We start from the raw sequence: 11,280 nt of genomic DNA, 5'->3' as shown, positions 1-11,280 counted from the left end.
CTGTGATCGAGACAGCAACCTTCCATGCTTTGCTAATTTTAGGCCAGAGGAGCACATAAACAAGTATTTAACTTGAAATTCTTCAGCAAAGCACTCAAGTGCACGATTAACTTCTAGTCTCTGCTGAAGTCCTGTAATTTTCCCCTGGAATTTAAATTCAGTCACCGCTTCCCTCTATTCTACAAGAGCAGGTGATACAAATGAAACCATAAATATCTAAACTGTAGCAACCAGAATAGCTTAACAAAATTCCACAAAAAATAATTATAAAAGAAGGGAAAATCTACATCAGGAACAAACAAAGAAAAAAAATCAAACCAAGCATCCTGGCCTGTGGACACCTAATTAGTCTTTAGTGAGAGTGGAAGAGCAGGTGAGGAGCACTGCCCTGTCTGCAGCCATGCTCTACCCAGATAATGCCATCTGTGTGTGTCAGTGTACTTTATCCAGTGATGGGACTGAGAGCCACCCTTGCGGCTCTGCTGCGGCTCCTTCAATAGCCCTGTTTCTGAAGAGCCATCTGTGTCCTCCTTTAGGAAATCCAAACCCTTAGCACGTAGTGTGGTTTTGTGTTCCTTGCAAGGGCTCAATGATCATGGCCTGGAGCACAAATAAGTCTTAATCTTATATAAACGTCCTTTCAAACTAAGCGATGGTGAGCTGGACCCTGGGGCACCAAGGTCCTTACCTGCCTTTGATCCAGCTCTCCTGACAGATCATTACATTAGCTGCTGTCAGGTGTTGGCCTCTGAAGGAATGTTTCTGGACTTATTCTGAAATGCAGATGTGACCCAGAGGATAACTCCTGTTTCTCAAGGCTGTAACCACTCTCACTGAGCAGTCCCACTCCCACAGATTAGTGGCAGAGTTTTCATCATTGGAATAATCTTGTTTCTCCTTCCTCCTGCAGTTCTCACAATCACAGTAAACCTTCCAATGCCACTGATGAATAGAAATAAAATTAACAACAATAACAACAATAAGAGAAAAAAAAACCCACAAAATTTAAGGAATGCGTGTGCAATTAAAACCCAGAGTAAAATATAATAATAATAATAAAATAATAATCATAATAACCATACAATAAAATAACATTATCTTTCCTTTTCATGACATAAGCAGCATGACGCTCTCGCTCCCAAACTGCTGAGAGAGGAGAGGAATGCAAGAGAGAGAGCAGGGCTTTATTTTCCTGCCTCAGATGAAAGGGGACATGTCTTTCCAAAGGAAGAGCAGGGGTAAGGTGCATAGGCCGCTGGGAGATTGCATCCTCATCTACAGTATATTGAGCTGGAATGAAGGACAGGCAGGAGAAGAAAACTGTGCAAGAGTAGCCCAGGAACCAGAGCTGGCAACCAGGAAGGTTATTTGGTGGTTTGCCAGAAGACAATAGTCTTGTTGAACAGCCTATGCATAGCAGGATCCCTTCGTCTTCCAGGCCAGCCAAGCACTTGCCGCAATACAATACATTTGTGCTTGTCTTTCTGTCAGCTTTTCCAACCTGAGAGAGCCTTCTTCCTCACTGCCACTCAGGGAACCCATCCCTCGCCACCCTGCCAACAAACCTGCTATTTTCCAGCATCTTGCAAAACACTGACTACTTCATGCTCTAGTTACAAGGAAATGTAGAGAGGAACTGAGCAGCCCCATAGAATTCAGCTTTCGTGGAAACATTCTACCAAACTCCTTTCTCTCCTTCCTCCTCAGGACATCCACAGGCATGATGGTACTGATGCACAAGTGCAAGTGCCATTACCAGGGAAACTCCCCTCTGAACCAAACCAACGATAGGAAAGGCTCTCTTTAGAAACTGTTGGAAAAAAAGACGACCATGTAGCATTCCTTGGTGTGGAGGACCAACGTGCTTTCCAGTTCCAGGGTCACTCTGCCACTGCAGGCAGTTTTTTGGGGTGTAGGTGAGAAGAGAGGAGGGGAGGCACACAGTGTCACAGCTATGTTAGAGTGGGTAAGGCTCTATGTATTACAATACTCTTTTCACTTAAGAAACCTGAGATTGACTCTCTCAACTGGATTTTCTCATGCTTGCTTTGGGACTCCAGCCCTTTCCTGACCCTTTCTCATCAACAGACACAGTGAGAGATGTTGGCAACAACTAGTGTTTCCCCTTTCAAAGACTAAATTTTTGTTCCCATTTCAGACACATGACCAGGACAACCTGATGATGAGGGCGGACAGTGTCCTCCCACTCCATCAAGAACATCAGCAAACAGCAGAATGAGAATTCAGTTTCCAGGGAGGAAACCTGCTATTTCAACAGGACAGAAACAGACCAGTCCATGAATGAGTCCCCAGACCCTCTGGGTCCTCACAGCTGACCTGGTTGCTTCCAGCCCATCCAGTGCTCGACAAAACACCCAGTTATATGCACTCCTGACCCCAACGAGCCTCCCCAACACCTCACCAAGTCAGCTACGATTGACGACGTGGGAAAAAAACCCAACACCACCAGCAGGAGAAAATCGGCAGTAACAACCAAAAAAAAAAAAAAGAAGAAGAAAAAGAAAGAAAAAGAGCTGAGAGTAAATTCCAACTAGCCTCAGTCAGTTTCTAGGAGTACCAGTGGAAGTAAACCCTTAAACCGCATCTGTAGTTTGGTAAGGCACTACGAGGGAATGATGTAAAACTAAGACTGTGACAGTTGTAATGGCTGTGCTGAGGAACACACCACAGAGAGAAGGCAGCATCTGCACGCACACACACACACACCTGGACAATCACATTGTTACATGCCTATGTTATATCACTTTTCTTTGTGCAATCACATTGAGGAATAGTCTATTGGTATCGTTGAAGTTCAACACAAAAGAGTAAAAAGGGGTATGACCTGTATAGTGCTACATTCTACCGGGGCTGGGGGCAGGGGGTTTGGGGGCAGCTAAAATGTCTCCTCCTATACTAAAATGGCTAGGGATTGAAAACGAACACTTCCAAAAAAAAAAACCCAAAAAAAAACCCCAAAAAAAAAAAAGAAAAAAAAAGAAACTGAAATCCAACATACATTATTAGAGATCTTGTTTAGGAATAGCATTTCTCAGGGATTTATCCAGTGTGTTCAAGAAGAGGGAGAAACACCCCACTGCTTCTGCTCTCAACCAGTGCTGTGCAGCCTGCTTTGCCCAGGTGTGTTTAAGTTTAGCAGTGTTAGGTCCAAATTTAGAGCACTGGGACAACATTTTGTCCTCCGCCCTCAGCCTCCCTTACCCACTTTCTTTTACCATTAAAAATCCCCCCAAACCTATGTATACTTTGGGATACAAAAACTGCTGTATAAACCCTTTGAAATGCTGGATAAATCCCTAGTCCATATACCTACAGGATTAAAAACCTAATGGATTTAATTTTAGGTGTTCTGGACAACAAATTTCTAAATGTAGCTCACTATTGGATGAAAATAACCTTTAAAAGTCTGTTGGTGAAGTTCTTCAAAAGACAGGACCCGCTGAAGGGTCCTTCTGCTTCTCTCTTTCTCTCTAGTTTGGTGCAGAATGGTTGGTTTTTTGTGGTTTATTTTTTTTTCTGTTCTTTTTTTCCATTTTCTTTTTTTTTTTTTAAATAAAAATTGTAGAATTGGTTTTCCCCCTTCTTTCCTCTTTTTCTTTTCTTCCTTAAAGTCTCCTTCGTTCAAGTTTCACATGAGCCTCCCATTGCATTGTTAGTTTGTCATGTTCTTCAATACAAAAGCGGCTGCCTCACTCCCCCCGGGATGGGTGCGTCTCTCGCTCTTTATTCCAGTGTTTAGATGTAAGGATACTGGTTGACCTTGGTGGGGCTCAGTGGGTATCCAGTGTAGACTGTGGAGGCTGGAGAAGCACTGATATAGGTCTGATGGGCAAACTGAGCCTGGTACTGACTCGGGTGGATGGTGGGCGAGGGCAGGACGCGCGGGCCCATGCTGACGGGGACCTGGTGGACGATGCTGGCGGGGTAGGTGGTGTGCTGCACCGCGTGCCGGGCGGAGCCTTGCGAGGCCACCAGGTGCGCGACGGTGCCCGTGGAGCCCAGGGCGGCGGGGGCAGTGTATGTGTACAGGTGGGGCTGGGTGGGCAGGTGAGCAGCGGCAGCCGCGGCCAGGTGGGGATGAACTGTACCGTGGCTGGGGCTATTGTGTGGGAAAGAGTACGGGGCCTGAGCTATCGTTGGAGTGATGTAGGCTTGCTGTCTCCGGTGACTCCCTGTGCGGTCAGTCGAGATGTGCTGCTGGGCCTGGATAAAGACAGCAACAGTGATAGGCAGTTACAAGACAAGAGATGGCTCTTTACCGTCTCAGTAGTGCCTGGGAGCCTCCCTGCAACACCAGGATGGCCTCAGGAAAGTCTCCTGAGCTCCTCCCGACACCCTCAGCATCACCAGTCTTTCCTTGGAAATGAGTGACAGCAGTGGATCCCTCACAAGCCTAGGAAGACTCTGTAGTTTCATACTTTGACCAAAATGACCCCCAGCAGGTCAACAAGTCCCCCAGTTTGAGCTACAGTCTGCTGACACAGCTACCAAAGACACAACCTTGCATGCCCAGCTTCCAAAAACATCTTCCACAAGGCCAGTTGCTCAGGCAAAACATGGTTTTTGTTAGTGAACTCTGATGACAAATTGTGGTGCACAGATAGCTCAGGGGAATGAAATTGCCTAACTATGCCTGGAACGGGCAATTTATTTTTGCTCAGTTTGAGTATTTGCAGTTAATAATTTCCTTGGTAAGTAAAAATAACCACGTTATTTTTTAAAGAGAAAACCCTCAGCTTGATTAGATCCTGCAGGTGCTGGTGACCTCATTGTCATCAGCTAAAATTACTTGAGCACAGGCAACTTCTAGCAGTAGGATGGGACCAATGTACTTTTTTTCCCATGGATTTCCTAAGTTGTTTTCTAGCATTGCACAAAAATGTAAGGAGTTTTCCCAGTCATTTGTAGTCAGAGTGTTAAGTTACCAGTAAAGTAGGAATTAGAAGACAAGAAGGAAAATGCTCCATGCTATTTCCTTCTATTCTTCCAAACCTTTTCATCCTCTTTGTAAGCACTCTCTGTGCTGCTACTGTGGTCTGAAATACAGTAGCCACACTCTTCCCCAACACTTGCAAAGAGCATCTTGCCCACTTCCTCCATTTTCACACACTTTTATTTCAAATTTGTTCACGTTTTTAAATTTCCTCTGTACCTTGAGGGAGAAGAGATATTCTTCTCCACCAAGTTATTTTTCTTTTTAAAAAATAAGTTCTGCTTATATCCAGTTCTGGATGCACACCAGCACTGTCCTCTGAGCTCTCCAGACTTTCTTCTCTTGAAACACTGAGCTGTACCCTCCCTACTCCTGTCAACTCACCTCAGGGAAGAGAGAGGCCCGAGGTGGAGGATGTGAAAAGGGCATTATTTCCTGCAGCTCCTGGGGAGCTCCCTGGAAGTTCTGATCACAGATTGTGAAACGTCCCAAGAACTGCATGCTGCCAAGAAATGGCATTTGTCCAGATCTCAGCCCAGCTTTATCAGAGGATGGATCAAACTCATTACATGAGGTCACGTATATGCATAGAGGCTCTGCTTTGCCTCGTCCCACCTGACGGGGACTTCTCTCCCAGTCCCACTGCCAGGCTCATGTACCTTCTTCAGCTGAAGATATTCTCCCCATGGTTACTTACAGCACGGAGAATTCAGTCCTTCCTACATGCTCCTGCTCCACTCCTTTGTGGCTGAGCCACTGCACTCTCCCTCTCACATTATTCCCACTCACACTGTTAGACCATCAGACTCCAGAACACAGAGAAGGAGTACCCTCATCCCACTCACGGGTGTGATCTGCACTACCTCTCTGCCTGAGCTGGAAGATCAGGGTCTGCAGTCAAGTAGAAAGAAGTTGATCAAACTCAACACAGGGTCCAACTATCACTAGACTGGAACAGGACAGCCCATGATGGAGGAGTGGTAGGTAATAGCTGGATGATGCACCACCAAAATCAGTTTCAGTTGACTTACCTGACTTAGATTAAGAGGCTGCTGCTGCTGGAAATGTGCTCCTGGTCGCTGCTGCCTATAGGCAACGGCTCCAGACGAGCTCCCTGAAGAGTGACCGCTGGTGGAGGTCACGGTGCTGGAGGACTTGGACTTGTAGGAGGATGAGTGGTGACTGGTGGTGACTGTGCCAGGAAAGGAAACACATTTGTAGCTTACATGACATTCTTTAATTGCTCACCCTACCTTTTCCTCACCGAGTCTCCTCCAGAGCGGCTTTTGGGAGGAGACATACAACAGAAGCAGGTTAAGAAAACTCTTTCTCTCAATTAACAGAATACTTCAGCAGGGCTTGATATACACGACCAGCCTGTCATCCTAGAGGCAGACAAACGGACCTGATTAACTGCACCCAAAGCAGGTCTGGAGCAAGCTTTATAGATCCTTCAGAACCATGAGACAATGTTCTGCCAGCAGAACTGTACAATGTAGGTACAAATCCCAAGGAGAGGAAGGAAAGTATGGTGCGCACAGCCTAAAAAAGCCCTGGCTTGCCTAACGTCAGGTGAGCGGGAAGGGAGGGAGAAGGAGCTGGTGGGGAGCTCACCCTTTGAGCCTTTGTGTTCACCAGCAGCACGTCCAAAGCAAGGACTGCCAAGTAGCTCAAAGGCAACTGCTTCGGGCCAGACTTCCACCATAAAGCCCTTTTCAACACATAGTACTATCTAGCATTGCAGAGGTTCTGGATGAGCAAACCTCGTCAGTCCACAATGAAGGTCCTGGGGAAATGTTCTTCCCAGAAATGTCAACAAGTTTGGATGAAAATTCACATGTGTTTTCAATCTCTTACCCATTTTAAAGTAAGCCTATAGAAAGGCAAGGCAGCAAAGGTTCACACTTGCATTTGGGTGCCTTTCATGTCAAATGTTGAGCTAAAGGCTGCATTCTGTTCTTGGGTTTGTACAGAACTAACTGGGACCGACACTTGCCCCATGACTCCTGAGTGAACCACGGCACATAATTAATGCAATATGGCTACCAAGAACAGATGTGTCACTGAGAGAAGTGCAGGAGCACAGCTTCTTTGGAAAACAAACCAATCAACCAAACAAAATGAAACTGAACAATGAGATTCTTCCAAGATAAATCATTTATTTCTTACTAATTTTCTTGACGGAAGAGGTGCAATTTACCTGGTGCCAGGCTATCGCACTCTACCAACACCTCACTGGCCTGGGTTTTCAGTGGTGGCACGATGATCGTTCGGGGGTTCCCACTGCAGTGAGTCTCTGGAACCCCTTTGGTGTCGTAGCTGTTCCCATTATTCTGCCCTGTGCGATGTTGCACGGCGTAAGGGCTGTTGTTGCTGGAGGAATCGGAGTAGGGGGAGTCATGCACGGTGACACAGCTGATGACATTCTTCCTTTGCTTGGACAAGGTGCTGCAACACAAGCAGGCAAGTGGAAAGAGTGAACGGACAATGATCAACCTGACGCCATCAGAAAGCTCTGCCCGCAGCAGACAAGGTCTGTAAGGACAAAGCACGGCCTTCAGTCCTCCGCCGGAGAGAGGCTCCTTAAGCCAAATCCCAGGCTTCAAAACTCCCTCGTTACTATTCCAGGAAAGCCTTCATGGAGGTCAAGGAGTGAGTAAGACATTGTGGATAGATCTTATATTCACACTGCTTAGAATAGCACTGAACCAGACTGCCAGATTTATTTTCAGACTGCTTTTTATGTATGTGTGCAGTAGAAGCCCAGCAGTTATACTATGCTTTGTTGCAAGTCTCACCACCCACACAAGAACGTGGCGGTTTCTCCCAGCCTTTCAGCAATGATTTAATAATAGATGCTATGACTTTTCATGCTTAAATTCCATGAATCTACAAAACACACACAATTCTATTTACTAATATGGTACAATGGACATATTCTCAAGAAGCATTTGAAAATAAGGAACAAATTACAAAGAAATGAGCAAAGTATGCAATGCTTTTGATTTTCTTTCCTTTCTCTGAACAGGCTCTGGGTCTCCTGACTCTAGTGTAGATTATCAAGGTCCTGCTGCAACTAATCTATGACATCAAAAAAGTGATTAAAAAGGAACATCAACACTTCCAAGATTAGTGCTGGAAGTTCATTAGACTAGACTGCATGAGTACGATTGGGATTTGCTCTGCTATTGTGTCTAATTATTCCTCATGGTTTCTCCTTCCTGTTATGAGCTTGCTTAGGGAGAAAAAGAGAGAGTGAGAAAGAGGAGGGAGGAAGGGGGATGGTGAAGATTTGCTTAAATGGCTCACATCCTTGACAGTGCGCAGACCTTGACTACAGAAAATAGCTGTTATGTTTCACTGATTGCATTATGTTGTTATGGCAACTGAAGTTTTTAAAATGATGAAAAGAAATGGATAGCACATAAAAAGCTAAGTAATTAGGCTTAATGGTGGAAACAGCCCCAACAGGAACAGAAATGCCATGGAGAAAAAGGCATCTTAACTTCATGAGTGTGCAGAGAGATCTCTTTCCCATGGAGTGTCCTCTCTGTTCTCTCAGTCTGGCTAGTCCAGTCCAGTCCAGGGAACAGCTGATTAATCTGGTCTCAAGTCTGTGACAGAGCTGTTTTTCCCCTGGTCTCAGCATCTCTTCTTGCCCAAAGAAAGGTGGAGGAGACACTGATAACAGTTTCCTTCCAAGGACATTGTTTGCCTTATTTATTTTTCGCAGTTCTAAAGGAGCACTCGTGGGTTCCCTTCACCTTGCCCATCCCAAAGTCTTTCTGCCAGCATTCACAAACCGCAACTCACCATGTATCGGGGTTGAAAAATTATTTTCTTTTCCCTTTAAAGAACAGCTTGGGGTGCTGCATTCACAAACAAGTTCTCATCACACAGATTTTCCCTGGGCTATCATCACAGGATCCTGGTGTGCCCCGAGGAGGACAAAAGACCATGTTGTTCTACTCACAGTGAAAAACACAACTTGAGAGGCCCCTGCCATCCTAAAAGATTGTCAGTTGAAACAGGGCACATGATAGAGAAGGAGAGGGAGCTATTGCACAGCAGTTGGAAAGCAATCCTTCCAGGGGCAGGGATGGATGAAAAAGGAAAATGTACAACAGCAAACCCTCATATTCTGGCTTTTCACGAGGAGCTGGAGAGCCCTGGATTAGAAATGGAAAGAGCAGCAGAGTATCTTAGATGGACAATGACTATGTGTAAAGAAAGATGTTGCAGTTTGGATATGCTGCTACGAAAGAAGAATATTAAGCCAATAAAAATGACTAATATTGCATCAATATTCCCCTCTCCATCAGTAGAAAGGCCTGTAATCACACATTTATGAGTATCCACGCTGCTTGCCCTTTGCAGCTACCCTTGGCTGCCAGTTGGGAAGAGAGATATATTCTTTATCTCTGACAGTTATTACATTTTATAAAGAAAAATCAAGTCACTAAAGAGTTTTCTGACAACTGATAAGGTCTAACTGTTCTTTTACAGTCCCTTCCTGATCTAAGTGGCTGAGCTGCTGAACTGGAAATACTTGCTCTCAGCTGACAATTGACATGAGAAGGCTGAGCTGTAGAACTGGACGGGTAATTTTCTGTGTAATCTGTGCTATTTATTGTTTTAGTTTGGGCATATTTTTCACCAGTTTGATTGAGGGCTTGTCAAAGCAGGTACCCTGGGAAGTCTTCTCCTTCAAAGTGTTAAAGCTCCTTGGCTACAATAAAAAATTCAAGTATAACTGTTTGGTTAAATAAGTAAGTGACCCCAAACCCTTCCAGAGAAAGGGACCATATCAGGGTAGTAACTCATTTCATGGATGGGAATCTGAAAAGCACCAGAGTTATGGTCCTGCCAGGCCTTATGCAAGTGCTCAGCACTGCTAATACATGTCATCTCCCAAAGTCAACTGGACTATTCCCGTAACAGAGTTAAAGCCCATGGGTAAATATTTGCAGGATTAGGGCCCAAGCGATCAGCCTCTCGATTCAGCAGGCTGCATCATTTCAAGTACATGAGGAGTCCCACTGTAAGCAGCTGGATTTCTGTCTCTAGGAAAGGTAACAACTGTGGTTAATGTTACAGCAGGCAGAGAAGTCAGTTTGGTCTAATCACACGTGCCAAGAGCTCAGCACCTGCTGTATCAGAGCCTGCCCCAGAGATGAAGGGTGGGAATTTCAAAAACATCAAAGGCCCAACTCATGCTGAAAATCATACAGCTTAAAGATACACTTTAATCCAAAATGGAGGCGTTTGAAAATTCAGCCCAGCAGTTAGCATTCCCCCTACTCAGAGTCTTCTTGCTAGCCAGCAGCTTTCCTCTTTCCAGCTCCCTCTAAGGACTCACTCAGCTGCTCGTCCCACCTCTCAGTAACCCAGGAGTTATCTGCGTGAGGCCCAGGCTGATGGATCGCCTTCCCTGCTCACAAACTATCAGGACTGAGAGCTTTTACCTGTTGACACAGCACTTGCCTACTCAGCAAGCTTACTGTATTCCTATAACTCAGCCACAGCTTTTGGGGATGTTTGTGCTTACACAGAAAAATACTATTAAAAGCCTTGCCCCCTTCCTATTAAGCTCTCTCCAAGCCTGGTAATTGCTTTCCCTCCTGCATGCACAGAAGCGGCAGCAAATGTGATTTAGTAGTTTGGGGAGTCGCTCTGTGTTCCTGGTCAGCTCGTGTGCCTGCCTGCATTATGTGGGGAGGTATATGTTAATTCTTCAGAGGAGGGACGGGGGAAGACTGGTGAAGTGGCAGTGAATCCATCTACACAGAATGAAAAACACTGAGCCAGGAAGGCTTTTTAACCCTTACTGCCAGGGTTTGTGTCCTCCTTTTTGGAACAGCAGATAAAATAAGCATTGCTTTGTACATTTATTATTAGTTTGTGAGTAGTATCCCCTTCCCACCTGGTCCTAAAGAGCTTATCCCCAAACTTGGACCCAAACCAATTCCTGTCTGTCCATTGTGCAGACACAGAGCATGACCATGCCTTTTAAGTAGAAGTGGGTTTTGGAGATGGCTCTCATCACATAACCTTCGTGAGTGCACAGCAGAGATGGATGTGGGTCCCTATTCCCTCCAGCAAGGAGAAGTCTGATAGAGGAAAGGGAAGGAAGGCAGTCTGTGCACAGGCACCCGGCAAGAAACTAAGGTGGTCATCTGAGATACTGTTAATGGCAAGGCGCTGAAAGGCAGATGTTGAGAACAAAAAGTGAGAGGAAATTCAGAAAAAGAAGATGCTGAACTAGGTGTTAAAACAATGCTGAATCCACCTCAATAGCCAAGGACAAGGAGACAACAACTCCTGTA

General features: G+C 45.4%; 1 protein-coding gene across 2 annotated transcripts in view; it reads right to left on the bottom strand.

The window, feature by feature from the left end:
- Positions 1-3,541: 3,541 nt before the first annotated feature.
- The window catches only part of HIPK2 (homeodomain interacting protein kinase 2), a 126,991-nt gene continuing 119,252 nt past the window's right edge, over positions 3,542-11,280 (bottom strand). For both annotated transcript variants that reach the window (XM_039570502.1, XM_039570503.1), the window contains exons 13-15: positions 7,155-7,402; positions 5,986-6,146; positions 3,542-4,224 (exon numbers count right to left, since the gene is read on the bottom strand). In XM_039570502.1, coding sequence (XP_039426436.1) covers positions 3,757-4,224; positions 5,986-6,146; positions 7,155-7,402 — 877 coding nt within the window. In that variant the 3' untranslated portion in view covers positions 3,542-3,756. The remainder of the gene's footprint in view (positions 4,225-5,985; positions 6,147-7,154; positions 7,403-11,280) is intronic.

Source organism: Corvus cornix, chromosome 1A, assembly GCF_000738735.6.
Source record: "Corvus cornix cornix isolate S_Up_H32 chromosome 1A, ASM73873v5, whole genome shotgun sequence".
NCBI lineage: Eukaryota > Metazoa > Chordata > Aves > Passeriformes > Corvidae > Corvus > Corvus cornix.
Note: the sequence above shows the minus strand (reverse complement) of the source record. Positions and strands in the feature narration are given on the sequence as shown.